The sequence below is a fragment of the Asterias rubens genome, chromosome 13 (genome assembly GCF_902459465.1).
Source record: "Asterias rubens chromosome 13, eAstRub1.3, whole genome shotgun sequence".
Lineage (NCBI taxonomy): Eukaryota > Metazoa > Echinodermata > Asteroidea > Forcipulatida > Asteriidae > Asterias > Asterias rubens.
In genome coordinates, this window is record NC_047074.1 from 6,815,351 (window position 1) to 6,832,243 (window position 16,893).

The window sequence follows — 16,893 nt, forward strand, 5'->3', positions numbered from 1 at the left end:
TAACTATGACAGAAAAAACACCTTGTCACCCGAAGTTGTGTGCTTTGGGAAGCTTGATTTCAAGACCTCAAAATCTAAATGCTGAGGTCTCGAAATCAATTTCGTGGAAAACTACTTCTTTCTCGAAAACTACGTTACTTCAGAGCATGGAGGAATAAATTGTATTCCTTCATGTTCAGAGGGAGCCGTTTCTCACTATGTTTCACAGCTTCATTACCCGTTACCAAGTAAGGTTTTATGCTAATAATTATTTTGAGTAACTACCATTATACTGCCTTTAATCACCATTAAATTCCCGTTCTTGTTGTATACCACGCTTGAATGTCAGTTTTTTGTATCGTCAGCATTAGATTTGAATAGTTGAAGGTAAATTTGGCTTGGTGTTCGTGGAGGATGCCGCAAATGACTTGCGTTTATGTGATTTACAACACTGTGTCTGCCAGATACATTTATTGCTGTCGCTGTGCTGGACTTGTTTTTGCGACTCCTACCGCATCTTAAATCTAACTTGAAACAAGATAGAATGATTTTGAAAGCTCTCCTGAATTCACGGTTTAGCAGACCATAGATGAGAGGGTTTACCAAGCTGTTAGTGTAACCAAGCCACAAAGCCACCTGGTAACAAACATCAGAGATTTGCCAGTCACATACAGTTGTAAACGTGAACATTGTAAAATACGGAACCCAACAGACGACAAAACAGCCCATGACGATGGCAATTATCTTAATGGCTTTGTGTTCATCAATTTGCTTGTGATGTGTGTTGTTACATGTACTTTCATTTCGGTAAGGGTTTACCATAACTTTCCCAATTGCTTTAGCTTGACGGTTAGCGATTAAAACAATCCTCACGTACACGGCACACATCAAAAATAAAGGAACAAAAAATAGTATAATACCGTCAAATAGATTATAACTTGTATTCCAGGTAAAAACACATCTGCCTGGTGTATCATAGTTTTGGACATGGCCGTTGGGGGTATTCCATCCAAGATGCACTGGTATAAATGAGACACAAAAGGAGACAATCCAAACGAATGTGATAACTACACCACTTTTATAATGATCCATTTTAGACTTGTAGGAGTAAGGTCTTGTAATGGCAATGTAGCGATCAAGACTTATAACTAGAAGATGAAGAATTGACGCAGTGCTAAAGAGAACATCACATGAAATGTAAATATTGCAGAAGATGACCCCAAACCACCAATGGGTAGTAAGAGCTGATATTGCACTAAATGGTAGAACGGTAACTCCCAGTAAAAGATCGGCAACAGCCAACGAGACCAGAAAATTGAATGTTACCGTTCGTAGTTTACAGCTGATAACTGGGGACAGACACACCAATATGTTGCCTCCAATTGTTAGAAAGATTATGATTCCAAAGATAACAGACAGTCCAACAATTGTTGCAGGGTTGGTTGGCGATGAGGCTTGACTATCAACAGAAGGAAAGGAGTGAGCTGTCTTGTAAGTACTGTCATTCTGTGAAACTACCAAAGCAGATATCATCTTGGCGACAGAAGAAGAATTCTCCATTGCAGAGTCATCAGCCGGTAACTTCGGAGATGAACAAATTAAAAATAATTTGAGTTTGAAAATATTTTAAGTTTTGTCCCTTGCCATCAACACTTTCCTTGAGATGTTCGGCATAGACAAACACTGCATAGAATCGATCAAGTCTTGCGTTGTGTCGAAAAAAGATTCCTGCAGAATATTGTTCATGTGAGTAAAGGATCCGTGGAAAGATTATGATTCCGAAGATACATGACAGTCCAACAATACCCGGTGTAATGAAATGGGCGATTATGATAGAAGATCAACACATGCATTAATCAACACAGGCGTAAAGTGTTATCCTTTCCCAGATTAAATCTTTTCACAGACCCATGGCCGACGTTAACCCGCTGAAATCAAACATAGGCGTTTCATGCATGTTTCGTTTCATGCAAATTTTCAAATTGTTGCCAATATATTGTGCGAGATCATAATCATCATCGTAGCCGTCCTCCTGAGGTAGGTCCCGGAGATGGCTTCCCAACAACTATGAGTCTCCATATGTCTGTGTTCCTTGTGTGGGATATAAGACGTGCAAAATATCGTAGATTCCTGTGAGGATAATATTCCGCACGATTAACCCGTCAAAGTCCGTCACACAAGGATTTAGAATCACTTGTCAATTTGTTGAGATTAACATCACATCTACAACAACATCTATCCAGCTACTAAAGCCTATTCATAGCAGACTGATACAATCATCTCTCCACACTGCATCGGTTATTGCTCTCGAGTAAACCCCAGGATGAAAAGTTCTATCCTTCAATTATCACGGATAGGCCTATAATTACAAATAAAAGTGCACGGTTATGGTTACATCAGCAGTGCAATTAAGGCTCCACACTGCGTCGGCTATTGCTCTTGAATTAACTCCAAAGATGAAACGTTCTATCCTTTATAACTTTGGATAGGCAAAGTGCACTGTTCTGGTTAAAGTTGCAAGACAAATGCTGTTGTACATTCCTTGCTGTATGCATAGAATAAGATCAGTCTTATGAGACAACGATAGTTGAAGCAGCTGGTAGTGTTTCTTGTGCAGGTCTACTCATCAGTTGAGCAAGGCCTCCTCCTTCGTAATGAATATTGACTTGCTTCTATCTGTACCGTACGATTTCCTTCCCATGGGCCCTTTGACATCAGCTCACAATAGTTGACTTCACTGCTGTAGCCTCATATGTCACTCAAGTTCATATCAATATCGATTCTTAACCAAGATACATGTTACCAGTATAACATCACAAAACAAAATATAATTATATTATGCCAAAAGGAAAAATTGAAAATGCAATATGTTACCCTGGCAACTGTGTATATAAAGCTACTATACAGCTTTTGCCGGACAATTTCAGCAAAAATGCAATCAATTAATATGCATGCATTCGAATTCACCCTTTCCCCACAATCCTCTCAAATGATATAAGGGTTTCTTCTTAGCTAATATAGACCGTAGTGCATTCAAATTAGTTAAGATTTGTTTCAGCCACTTTTTAGTTAATTTATAGGCATTCCAGAATACACTTTGATCATTCGTAAGTTGCATTTCTACAGTCTATTTATAGTTGATGCATTCAAATTTAATTAAGACCCATCCGCGAAGCGGATATGATTTTGTTGCTAGTTTACCTTTTCTGTTTTCGTGTATGGTATGAGCAATGAATTTCATCTTCTTTGCTCTCACATTAAATATAAGATATGACCTTATGAATGCTGGAAACTGCAGCTTCTTTACTGGTGCATAAAGTTGCCCTTTAATGAGGTGTTACATTCTATTTACATCATGTGTTTTGAATTGTGACAAAAAGAAGTACTTTTTAAAATAAACCCAACATGACACATACATTTTAATGAACTTGTTTTATTCTAAACACAGTTACTCCATATTTTCCACCAAGGGAAACCCCGACCAAATACATATATATAAAATGCCTCTCCCAACTTGGGTTACAATCATAAACCAGTTAGCTATAACTCACCACCGTCACCTTTTTTTGCTCAAAATAATTAAAAAAAATTCTTTCCCAAAGAGCAACCCCCTACCCAAGTTACAAATCCAGAAATGAAAGTTCCCAGCCGGACGGATGTCATTTGGAAGGAAACACATCTGCATAGACACAGTGCATAGACACAACAGTACCCCTTTTAGCCAATTAAATGGGGCTGATTTGTGTACAGTTGTTATACCGCCCTCTATTGATTATAGTTGTTAGTTTTAAAGCTGTTAAATTTGCATCAGGGACAAAGAATATTTATTTTGGTTATTACCCAAATACACTGCCAGAGTTCTGTGAAAAAAAACATCACAGATTACTTGGGTGTGATTCGAAACCATGACCTTTGCAGCTCTAGAGCAACTAGACCACCGAGATTGCCTGGTGGCTAGATGCAGTTCGAATCCTATGTTTTAGCAGCGGGAACTGCAAACGATTTAAAGAAATTAGTTAGTTTCTATTCAAATCCAAGATGTCTGATCAGCGATAATAGACAAATCATTAAACCAACAGATCAGTCTGTCTAGTGTGTCAGTGGTTAAGCCTAAACACCACAGATGGGTCAAAACTTAACTTGATCAACCCTGGTGCATGGTGACATACCTCACAAAGGCATTGGTTGGCCATAAAACTCAATTGTTTGGCAACTTGGGAACAGTGCAACATCTTATCCAAATACTGACATAAAAAAATAACACCCAAACCTCACGAAAGCCACTTGGAGGGGGGAAAGGAGGCAAGCTTATTTTTAAAAAAGGGCCATATATAAAAAAAATTACCCAAAACTTAAGCTGATATTTTGTGTTTCGTTGTGCCCGTTTGGTAAATTATAAAAGGAAATTCAAACATAATGTGAGGCACTGGCTGACAACCACACCCCAAGGTGACCCAAATTCACATACAGTTTTACTTCTGTTGGATCTTTGAACAGGCTTCATGAAAGCTGTTACTATTTTGCATATCAAGTTTGTGGGCACTAATTGGATTAAAATAATGCGAACGCTGGTGGTTACTGCGACTGCACCAACCAAAATGTCACAATGTGGTTACAATCTTTGCTCTTAGTAAAACTTCATCAAGTAACCAATAAGTTGTCATTACTCTGTGTTTCCGTATCTTTGCTATTATTGTAAATATAAATAGCCAACAGCACTATTGGCGCCTGCAGGAAAAACTCAAGGGATGGTTTGAACCCCATTAACAAAACAGACAATGTTATTACCACTACAGTGAGGATCTGCGCTGATAACACATGAAACATGTTGTCTCTGAACTTGAGTATCAACGCTACTGTCAGCCCCATGAAGGCATTCACAAAAATCAGAAGACATGAGAATTCGTTATAACCATGAAAAAGGCCACACTTTGTGACACGTTCCCAATATTTATCAATGAAAACAATTGATGATAAATTAAAAAACACACCAAACAGATAAAGTTTAGTGTTCTGAATATAGATACTATCCTCCATTCCATGACCCTCTTTAAATATCTTTTCGTTGTAAATGTTTGCCATTGAAGATAAGAAGCACTGCAGTAAGACCCAACAATGTCCTTCATATTGGCCGAGTAGGGATAACTTGTAGCGCCAAGAAGGTAACTGAATAATCTTTGTTGAGCAAATAGGCAAACCGTCTGATGAACAATAGTCGCCAGGTTGTACATTGCATTTGATGGTTGGGGATGACTGCTGGCTGTCATTATTTTGTCCTTGTTTATTATGATGCATAAGTTTACCATCTGAACTGCTGTGTGTAACATTTGCCTGTCTCGATAGACACATGATGGCCAGGAACAGTATAACAAGTGAGGCCCACTGTAACTTCACAAGTTTTCTCCTGTAATTGTACAAAAAGAACACAAATTGTTTTAATTGACAAACACATCATACATATCAGACAATGAAAATCCAACATCAACATTTTGAAAAAATTGCAGCGATTCGAAGTTTAAAAGATGTGATTCTAGGCATATAAATTTCTAAAAGGATTTTGGTACCTTTTGAAGGACACAAAACACAATGTCCACATATTTACATTAAACTTACATGGTTTGAAGATACTTGTATTTTAATACAAATACTGGTATAGGAAAGCTTTCTACCACCATTGTCTTCAAACCGTGTAAGTCTACAATAATGTGGACATTGTGTTTTGTGTTACAAAAAGTACCCAAACCCTTGAAATAATGCATTATGAATAAAATGTAATTTTACATCTTGCGCAACCTTTTGACATCAGTGTTAACTTCTCATCTAGAAAATAACATTTTAATATGGCAAAAGTTATAAACTCTTAATCAGTGTATTTCTTCACCCAAGAGTGGTGTGATGATGTCATCCTCTCATAGAGACACACAAGATTGAGGCCACTACTCTTTTAAAAACAGACGAGCATTCACCAACATATATTTAAAGCAAAATCCAGACAATGACTTTATGTAGGGTGGAATTGAACCATATAGTGCCATGAATGTTAATAATATTATTTTGAATGCTCTCGGTACATCCTTCACTGCATCGAGTAAGCTCTACCTCAACACGCATCTCCACTTCCAGAGCCCAACAAACAACAGTTAGACCTAGACACCTCAACCCCGGTTCATACTGCCTGCGGATGGGAATGTGATGCAAATTTGACGTCACAACTCTATTTTCCCTGTGATATTCGCAAGAGTTGAGCACAACTCAACCCACTGCGACTTTCGATGCGAATTTGTGACGTCAACATTCGTATCGCATTCACATTCGCAGGAACTATGAACCGGGCTTTAGACAGTCCCTCCAGTCCACCCTCAACTCAACCAACAAGATTACGCCAAGATTCAAGATATCAACCTACATGTAGCTTCAACCCAGCCATCATTTCAAGGTACCCCCAAGAAACAAGTCACCAAATTCACCCAGCTTTGATCCAGCAAAAGAGTCAAGTCCCCTTGCAAAAGAGATTTAAAACAAGAGATTTCCGTGGTACTCAGACCTTTGCTATCAAGCCCCATCTCAGTACACCCTTGTGAACCACAGTCATTGCTGTCTCACCCCAAATCTAACCAATGTTCCCTCCAAAGGCATGAATTTCAGCCCCACGTACACCTTGCACGATTTCAAGGATGCTCTAAAACCAGTTGAAATCCTTGTGTCAATCGGTATAAATACTACAGACACTCATTCATTTGTCGTAGGAAAATCACACCTGCTACTTTCAGAAACAATTAATGGAGAACTTAAATGTGAACTTACTTTAAAATAAGTCTAAACAGAACTGCAGTTGATATGATTGCAAAGTTGTTCAAGAGAACCACCATAGCCTGGACAAAAATAAGATAAATCATTAGGTTATCATCTGGACAAAAATGGATTATTAAAGACAGTGGACACTATTGGTAATTGTCAAAGACTAGTTTTCTCACTTGGTGTATCTCAACATATGCATAAAATATCAAACCTGTGAAAATTTGAGCTCAATTGGTCGTCGAAGTTGCCAGATAATAATGAAAGAAAAAACACCCTTGTCACACGAAGTTGTGTGCGTTTAGAAGGTTGATTTAGAGACCTCAAATTCTAAATCTGAGGTCTTGAAATCAAATTCGTGGAAAATTACTTCTTTCTCGAAAACTATTGCATTCAGAGGGAGCCGTTTCTCACGATGTTTTATACAATCAACCTCTCCCCATTACTCGTCACCAAGTAAGGTTTTATGCTTATAACTATTTTGAGTAATTACCAATAGTGTCCACTGCCTTAAAAAGTGTATAATTGATCCAACAGCTCCAAGTGGTGATAGCAGGGTAGACAGGAGATGATAAATAACATGTTTAGAGAATCCTCAACCAGGCAGGGACTGTAGTGTTGTGCCTCCCCCCCCCCAGCAAAGTTGCCCCCAATACATTATAAGACAACTCCTAATTCTTTTCTTACAGTTACATACAGGGCGACTAAAAAAACTCTACACTTTTGAAATGGCTGCTGAATATGATTCTGGGGGAAAGGTTTAGATGTATGGATAGCTTATGGACTAAACTTTATTATAACACACCTCTTGCTTGTTCTGTATTCTGGTTGGCTGAAACACGGTCACGTGGGATGAACTAATATAGGCTAGTGAACGCGTGCGTTTTTTGCGGGATAGTACCAGAGCGGGCACTAGTCTTTGCAAATAGTGCCCGCAGTAACAGCGCCCTCTCTTGACTTGAACCATGAACAACAACTACAAAACTCCTTTTTCTGTTCTTATTTGACATTTAAAGCCGAGCTGTGTCATAAAACACATATTGACTGGCATAATTTGGTAACTAGTGGACGTCTATTCAGGCTCGGGCCTGTGAGTGACCAGTAGTGGGGCCTATATAATTAGGTCGCTCTTCTGGTCACTCAAAGTCCCTCGTGGGAATAGATGACACTAGTTACCACGTTGCCAGTCTATATGTGTATAATATGACACCAACCAGTCCGAAAATAATACATGCTCGGGTTGTAATTAGCTTTTCAATTTGTGAGAGGTAAGTCCCTTGGAGCTCACAAAACTCACACTAAGATGTAGGCTACTTATTCTTCAGTGAGTGGTGTTCATCCAAGCATGTATTTTTTCCAGACTTTTTGGTGTCATAAAAAATGAAAGTTGCAGCCATAAACTATCCATACATCTAAAACTTTCCCCCAGAGTCATATATTTTTCATTCAGCAGCCATCAAAAGTGTATAGTTTTTTTGAGACACACGATACAAATGTATAAACACAGGAAATGTATGAATTTTGTGTGTTCCTTGTAATCCTCCAGCCCAAGGAGACAGTGTCAGGGGAGAGTTTTTTTGTTAGGGGCATTACAACCATGACAGAGCTAATTTGATGGGGTATCGGGGGCAATTTGGTTGGGGTGGTTTTTGTTGTTGGGAGCAAAGCTTACTAGAGGGTGAGATGACTATCATTCTTTATTTCACATCAGATAGACCAATACAGCTAAGAAGAGGAACATACATGTTGACATGCATGGGGTGCTATTCCTATTCACCAACATGAATGTAACTTAAGCTATAAGCTGTTAGATACCATGCATGACATCCAAGACATCACAATGGGTGCGTTCGATTAGCTTCCCCAGGTAGACCCTGCGGTGCTCATTCGGTTGAGCCCCTGACAAGAGCTAATCGCACGATCACTCGCCCTCTCGTGGTGACGTCATGCACCTCGGGCCAGCCTCAAATGACCCACTCCACTAGCAAGGCTATTGGGGTGACCCGGGTGAGCCCCTGGAATGACGTCAAAGATATTCGAACGTACCATGCCAGACCATGGTTGACCCAGGGAAGCTACTCGAACGCACCCATTGATAAGAAAAATACTAAAATATTCATCAAGAGCAAGGAATATAATGTGTAACAAGAACATTATAATTCATGGCGTACCGGTTCAAATGAAGCAACAACATAAAAGGTGATGAGGTTATCAAGGAAGTAAAGTAGACCAGGTACACTCCACTTGAAGAGTCTTAAAACATCTCGCCAAGAAACGCAAATTGTAAGTTGCTCTGAAAGATAAATCACAAAAAAGAGTATTGTTTAAGTTGCCTTAAAGGCAGTGGACTATATTGGTAATTACTCAAAATAACTGTTAATATTAGCATAAAAACTTACTTGGTATCAAGCAATGGGGAGCTGTTGATAGTATAAAACATTGTGAGAAACAGCTCCCTCTAAAGTAACAAAGTTTTCGAGAAAGAAGTACTTTTCCACAAATTTGATTTTGAGAAAGCAAACAATTTTGTGTGACAAGGGTGTTTTTTCTTCCATTACTATCTTGCACCTTCGACGACCAATTGAGTTCAAATTTTTACAGATTTGTTATTTTGTGCATTAAAAAACTATGTTGAGATATACCATGTGAGAAGACTGGTCTTTGACTACCAATAGTGTCCAGTGTCTTTAACAATTCAAGGTGACCACTAAAGAATGCCACATCTCAGAATAAACAACTTAACGACGGAAATAAAACATTTTTACTGTGCCTTTGTGTGGTGTTAATGTTTGGAAACTTTAAAATAACAAAACAAAATGTTCTCTTATTTAGTACACTATTGGCAACTGAAACAAATTCTTATTTTACCACTGCATTTTTACTAGTTTAAAGCCATTGGACCCTTTCGGTACTGAAAAAAAAAAACAGATTTACAAATAACTTACAGGGTTTACAGAAGGTAGTGGTGAAATACTTCTTTTGAAATATTATTCCATGAAATGCTTTACTTTTTGAGAAAACAGTAAAACAATATCAATTCTCGTTAACGAGAATTACAGATTTATTTTAAACACATGTCATGACATGGCGAAACGCGCGGATACAAGGGTAGGTTTTCCCGTTATTTTCTCCCGACTCCGATGACCTATTAAGCCCAAATTTTCACAGGTTTGTTATTTGATTTAGAACTTGTGATACACGAAGTGTGGGCCTTGGACAATACTGTTTACCGAAAGGGTCCAATGGCTTTAAAGACATTGGACACTAATGGTAATTGTCAAAGACCAGTCTTTTCACTTGGTGTATCTCAACATATGCATAAAATAACAAATCTGTGAAAATTTGAGCTCAATTGGTTGTCGAAGTTGCCAGATAATAATGAAAGAAAAAACACCCTTGTCACACGAATTTGTGTGCGTTTAGATGGTTGATTTCGAGACCTCAAATTCTAAATCTGAGGTCTTGAAATCAAATTCGTGGAAAATTACTTCTTCCTCGAAACTAGGGCACTTCAGAGGGGGCCGTTTCTCACAAAGTTTTATACCATCAACCTCTCCCCAATACTCGTCACCAAGTAAGGTTTCATGCTTATAATTATTTTGAGTAATTACCAATAGTGTCCACTGACTTTAATATGTACATTAATAATAATGTCAAACAAGTCAAAGTGCTTGCTTGTTTATTTTTTTAACAAGAAAAGCAGAGAAGAAAAAATTTCTGTAATAAGTTAAGAGAAACTAAAAAAAGAGTCTTTGAAGTTTACCTGAGCCTTTCCTGACAACATTTACAGCCATTATGCTACACACAAGTAACTTGATCATCTCAGCACATAAATTGACTGTCACTGGTAAATAATCAAACTTTCCATCTGAAAAAGCAAAATAAAACCATTCCTGCTGACTTTACAATACCACCAACAAAACAGTGATTAAATTAATATCATAATTAATGAAACATTTTTGGGGTTGAACAAAGAATTTACTAGAGTGGGATTTGTACCAACGACCTCCGAACTAACCATAGAGTTGCAGAAGGAACTAGAGGGCGCACTCGTGATGCTTCGTGCACAAACACAACGGGACCGCAAGGAGACACGCGCGCACCATTCTGTATGCACGTTGAATATGAAGTACACATTGGAGTTTGTGTTTATTGAAAGCTACGCGATGTTGTTTTGTCAACTTACAAAATGGCTGCACAAACACACGCTGTGCGATGCATGTTTTTCAACTTAGAAAATGGCCACCTGCGTGCATGCCGGGGCGCGTATATAGGCCAGTGCGCCCTCTAGTTCTTATATACTCTGTAGAAGTAACTGAGCTATCAAGCCCAATATTGGCGCTGTCCCTATTTTGTCAATATCTTTGTTCGGGGTAGCCAGTCAGAAGCCATACAACCGTTAACTGCCGTGTAGCCAGGGATCACACCCTGGATTACAATACAAACTGGGAAGCCGCAGCCAGGGGATCAACTTAAGGGGATGCGGGGATCATTCCTTAAACCATCTCAACTCCCTGGGTAGTATTATATAGCTTGTGCGACAGTTATAGTGCGCTACTTGGCTAAACCAATCACAAGAACCATCTCTGCCCTCACAGGTACCCATTTACCCCCCGAGTAGAGAGAAGCAATTATAGTCCAAGATGCATTGTGGCAGATGTTTGCTACAGGCGCAATAGTAAAATTCACTTTGAAAGGATTGAAAGATTTTGTCACTGATGTCTGATTGTGTTTCGGAAGTAAATTATGTTGTTGTGAATAGTCGTGAGCGACACAACTGGTTCACCAAACCGACAGTCGCAATCACTTTTGTAATCAGTGCGATTATTTTTGTAGTAGGCATGGTGGCACATCTAACCGAGTCGAGACTCAACTTAGCAAAAAGTTGCATCTACGACAATAATGGCACTAGTCGCCCAGGCTTGGTCAAATGTGAAGGTGAGTTATTGAACCTTCTATTGTTTTATTACAGGAACTTTATGCAAGCAGTCGTCTAATAAACCCACCTTTATTAGCAGAACACTTTATCAGCAGTAAGCGTAATCCTCCAAATGTAATAAAAATGGTTGCCAAGGATGTTGTTGTAAAAAGTGCCCATCGTCTTGTCACTTCTTCCACAGCCATTTGTTTGGGACATCAATGGATAGGAAGTAAGCTATAATTATACAAAATACAAAAAGTAGAAAATTTTCAGTTTGCTACATAACAAAAACAAGGTGTTGTATTCTTGAATGTCATCAAATGATGATGTCACTAACTAAATGATGATGTCATTAAATAATAATTTACACTCATTACGATGTTGAACGGTTCCGCATGTTTCAACTTTAACTCACTCACTTTTTAGCTGTGTCACAGTGTGTCATAACAGTTCAGATTGAAATATATTTTATTTCATTACTTCAAAATTCAGTCCTTCAAAACTCAAAACCTCAATACAAAATTTGTATTGAAAAATGTTTTAATCTATAGACTGATCCATTAGGCTCCGCCCATGACGCACAGGTGAGCATAAACATGCGAGCCTCTCCAATGCCATTCTGCACAACACCACCGCGTGCGCCAAGCATACGCGCACGCATGTTGGACTTTATTTTGTCAGACTTTTGGTGGTGCAATGGGTTGCGATTGGTCAATAAGCCATGGGGCGGAGCTTAATGGATCACTTTATTTGTTTTACTCTTCAAAATCTCACATGTCAAAACACAGAATGATCACCAGTGTAGTTGAGGTTGTGGGTATGATATTTTAAAAAGCTGTTTGAGAATAAATTTGAGAAAGTAAGAGCTTCTTTCAAAAAAGGAACGTACGTATATGTTTGGTTATTACTCTTAAAAATTCAATTGCAATAAAAACTTTTTGGTTTGTACAGCTGTTATCCACCTGGTTCCCAGACGCGTGTCCTTATGTTTGTGCAAAAGGAATTTGTTCTTTAGGACGAACCTGTGCAGATAATTCTCCATGTTTGTCCTGGGAAAAAACATGTGCACGGTTGGGGACAATCAGCATTGTGTAGTGGTAAACCCGAGTAGTTGGGGACTTAATTACCGAAAAGAATTTATCATTTTAAACAATTTTTGAGATTGCGGAGTTGATTTTCTAACGCCCACAGGGCCAATGAGAGTTTTAAAGGACACATAAAACAGCCTAATTTTGGCAAAAAAAGAAAGAAAAAAAAGGAGATTTGCGCAGCAAAATTTAAATGAACCATATCTTTATTGTCTTGTCAAATATTATAAAATATAAACCTATTATTTAGTATTAGGCCCCCGAGGTCATGCTACAGGAGACGATAGCGGAACGAAACCGAAACAGTTCTTGTCTGACATTAGTTGCTATATAACGTAACCCTCCTCCCGTGCGGCCGTCGGGAGGAGGGTTTTTACGTTATCGCAACTAGTCTGACATGGTTCTAGGGAGGTCCATTCAACTGTCGGCTTGTCTTGGCAATCTGTCAAGTTGTCTCAATGTCGAGTTGTCTGAACCGTTGAGTCGTATGTATTTACTTGTCCGACCGATCCACCGAGTTGTCCGACGGACGAGTTTTCTGCTGACTCTGACATGTCTGACATTAGTTGCTATATAACGTAACCCTCCTCCCGTGCGGCCGTCGGGAGGAGGGTTTTTACGTTATCGCAACTAGTCTGACATGCACATCCTTCAAGACGCAAGTAGTTTCTCTAAACTGTCCTAAGATAAGAGTCCAAGTTCACCTAAGTCATAAGTGGAGATTAGACAAATCGACGGTCAGACAACTCGACAGTTGACAGTCAGTTGACGACGGAGTGCCAAGCAAGAAAAGTTGAAAGGTGTGTGTGTGGGTGTGTGATCATGGGGCTCCGCCGAACAGCCGAATGGGGCTCCACTCCAGCAGAGTTGAAAGTTCGGCAGTTCTTCGCCACTGACGAGATAACCGATTGAAATCGCGCGGTACATAGTCATCGAACTATTAAAATTATGGGATAATACTCCAGACTAATCCTTATCAAAAAATGAATTACTTACCACTCAATTACTTTCTCTCTCGTCGGTACGTGGTCACGGTTGTTTTTGCTGTTTGGTTTTTATTAGTCACCGATAGAGGGCGCAACACATCGAATGGCTCGGTCGGAAGACTTGATTCAAGTCCTGTTCTCTGTCAGAGTGTTTATTGTGTCAAAAAGAACTAAAGAAGGTTGTTACATGCCAGCTCTCAATTGATCATTCTTCAAACGTCCCTTCCACTCTTTCGGGGTGAGTGTAGACTTGTGGACAAGTCGTTAAATCGGCCCCACGCGCTGAGACAAGGAGTCGAAATCGGGGAGCCATCAGTTCGCGCGAGAGCAGTGATCTCGGGGAGCACTATCTCAGCGCGTGGGGCCGATTTAACGACTTGTCCACAAGTCTAGGGTGAGTGAGGTGCAAATCTGGTGACGATAGAGCATGGTGTGAGAAGCCTTTACTCGCTCTTGCAAAAAGCCATGGCGGAAAACTGTTTTGAGAGTGAAAACAAGTACTTTTAACTCGATTTAGAGTGAAGTTCGTTTCAATTTTACTCAGAAAGAGTGACCGAGGGACTTTCACTCTCTCAAAAGAGCGAAAATGCCACCACTCTGACGACAAGAGTGTTCACTCTTTTACATTTTTTAGAGAGCACTTTAACTCGCCTTGCATCAATTTGGTGTCAAGGGCCCGGCTCTGAAATGGCTTCAATCATATTTATTTCAGTATAGGATCCATTAAAGTGAACATTGCTGGTATCCTGTCTGACTTTGATCCACCTTACGAGCGAGCGTTGCCGTTCAATGAAGACCCTCGCCTTCGGCCGGCCCTGGCCTTTATCGCACGGCCACGACCCAGTGCCGATTTTAAACGGCAGTTAAAAGGAAAACGTTGCCATGGGTCCCTCTTCTGGTCACTCTAAGCTTCATGCTCAAAAGAGGGCGCTAAAAAGCGCGAATGTTTGTACACAGTTTGCCATAATGGGGGAGGGGAGGTGAATCTCGGGGGGAAAGAATCTCCTACCACACCAGTCTATCCCCCTCGGGCCTGTGAGTGACCACGAAGAGGGATGTATGGGTCCCTCTTCTGGTCACTCAAAGCTACATGCTCAAAGTCCCTCGGGGAATAAACGTGCACTATTTACCTCATCGACAGTCAATAGAGGGCATGCGTTCGATTAGCTTAAATCCCAGGGTCGACCCCGCGGTGCTCACTCGGTTGAGCCACTGACCTAATCGAACGATCACACTTGCCCCCTCTCGTGGTGACGTCATGCATCTCCGGTCACCCCAATGACCCAATCCACAAGCAGGGCGGGTGGGCTGACCTGGGTGAGCCCCTGGAATGGCGTCAAAGCTATAGACGATGTGACCTCTGACGTCACACGAAAACCATAACATGGTTCGCGCGCATACCGCCGGGCAAAACCTTTGTGTTTTGGCAGCCAGCTAGAAAGTGTACGCAATCTTACTATGACTACGCAACTCAGTGCCCGGCGAAACATGACGTATACAGTGTTTTGTCAACAGAGGGCGGTTTGAATGTAAACACAGGTCACATCGTCTATTCGAACGCACCTGGGGCAGACCGGGGTCGACCCGGGGAAGTTAAACGAAAGCACCCAATGTGTATAATGGAGATATGGAGATTAATGATCTCGACGCGGGTAATTATTTTAAAAACAAAATTGATTGGTTACGCAGCGCCCTCTCATGATGTGAACGGTGAATAGAAACTAATAAACAGAATCTTAGAAATCTTCAAGCGTTCCTTAAGTTTCTGAATTGCTAATGATTTAATGCTCATAAGCTGTTTGGTGATTTAAAAAAGTTAGAAAATATTGATTTTTATTGTATTTCATAATTTATACAGCATGTTGTAAAGCAATAGGCACTGACATAATCAGTCATCAGTGCACATCCCCCCGTCCCCCCCCCCCCCTCGGGCAGCATGCTAGTCACCAAAATAAACACATTTTCCGACCGCTAAGCTTCGGTTCCTTTTCTTGTCACTCAAAGTCCTTCGGGGTGCTGATTATTGACCCCATTGCCGGTCCATAGTGTTTAGAAAAATGAAACAGAATACGGCACATTAACAACTGCCACTAAATGGCGAAACAAATCCCGACATATTTACATAATATTAACAAAAAGAACCTGCACAATGTATACCCCAAAATATCATACAGTTAATGCTTTATATCTACTTGCAGGATGATTGTTGATCATGATCTACATTGTTCTAAAATATAGGCCTGACAAACATCCGACTAGCCTGAACATCTGAAGTCACACTAACTTTGAGGCTCGTGAATATTCCAGAGACCTACATTCATTGCACAAAGAGATACGCAGTCAAATTCTTTATGCACCATGCCAACATTGAATACATGCAAGTAAAATACATGCATGTATAATGTACTGTATACATAATAACACATACGTGGACACATGCAGACGACCGAAAGTAAGCTGTAATATCTGTGTTTTGATTGGTCGTCCGAGGTGACCTCAGACCAATCAAAACAAACCCAGATACAGTAGCTTTTATTCACTGCATGGGTGTGTTCGTTTAGCTTCCCTGTGTCTACCCCGCGGTTGAGCCCCTGACAAGAGCTAAACGAACGACCACTCACCGCTCTCGTAGTGACGTCGTTTACCTGAGGCCAGCCCCCAAGTGACCCACTCCACAAGCAGGGCACTAGGGGCTGACCTGGGGGCAGACCGGGGATGACCCAGGGAAGCTAAACGAACGCACCCATTAATTTATCCAATGATATCTTTGTGTCCAATAGAATCACTTGATCTGAGTAGCAGGTACCTGCCTTTATCCTTGCATGTAGATAAAGACAGGGGCCAAGTCTAACATCCGGCTAGCCGAGGATACACACCCAGATGATTGATAACCCTGTCGTGGAGAGTTTAGTTTGGGTAGGGCTTACCAATTTATTTTGCTTACTTTTTATTATTACAAACCTAATTATTTTGTTTAGGCCTCTACAAAGATCCAAACCCGTTTTGTCAACAATACGTTAATATTTCGCGGTCAACGATTAACAATATAACATTATTTACAGCATCATCCAAACAACCTTAATAGTATTAATTTTTAAAAGGTGTAACTGATTTCGCAGATTAT

The 16,893-nt window shown here is 40.1% G+C and overlaps 2 protein-coding genes across 4 annotated transcripts; both read right to left on the reverse strand.

The window, feature by feature from the left end:
- Positions 1-324: 324 nt before the first annotated feature.
- Positions 325-1,512, reverse strand: LOC117298671 (histamine H2 receptor-like). Its single transcript, XM_033781990.1, has one exon. It carries the CDS (start codon positions 1,510-1,512, stop codon positions 325-327), a length of 1,188 nt encoding a protein of 395 aa, XP_033637881.1.
- A 1,884-nt stretch (positions 1,513-3,396) lies between these two features.
- Positions 3,397-13,978, reverse strand: LOC117298943 (probable UDP-sugar transporter protein SLC35A5). Of its 3 annotated transcripts, none has more exons than XM_033782328.1 (6): positions 13,780-13,978; positions 11,781-11,929; positions 10,538-10,642; positions 8,946-9,067; positions 6,784-6,851; positions 3,397-5,383 (listed from the first exon to the last, which is right to left on the reverse strand). In XM_033782328.1, exons 2-6 carry the CDS (start codon positions 11,896-11,898, stop codon positions 4,621-4,623), a joined length of 1,176 nt encoding a protein of 391 aa, XP_033638219.1. In that variant the 5' UTR covers positions 11,899-11,929; positions 13,780-13,978; the 3' UTR covers positions 3,397-4,620. The 3 variants fall into 3 exon arrangements, with proteins under 3 accessions (XP_033638219.1, XP_033638221.1, XP_033638220.1); XM_033782330.1 differs by lacking the exon at positions 13,780-13,978 and adding an exon at positions 13,488-13,596; XM_033782329.1 differs by lacking the exon at positions 13,780-13,978 and adding an exon at positions 13,023-13,450.
- Positions 13,979-16,893: the final 2,915 nt, after the last annotated feature.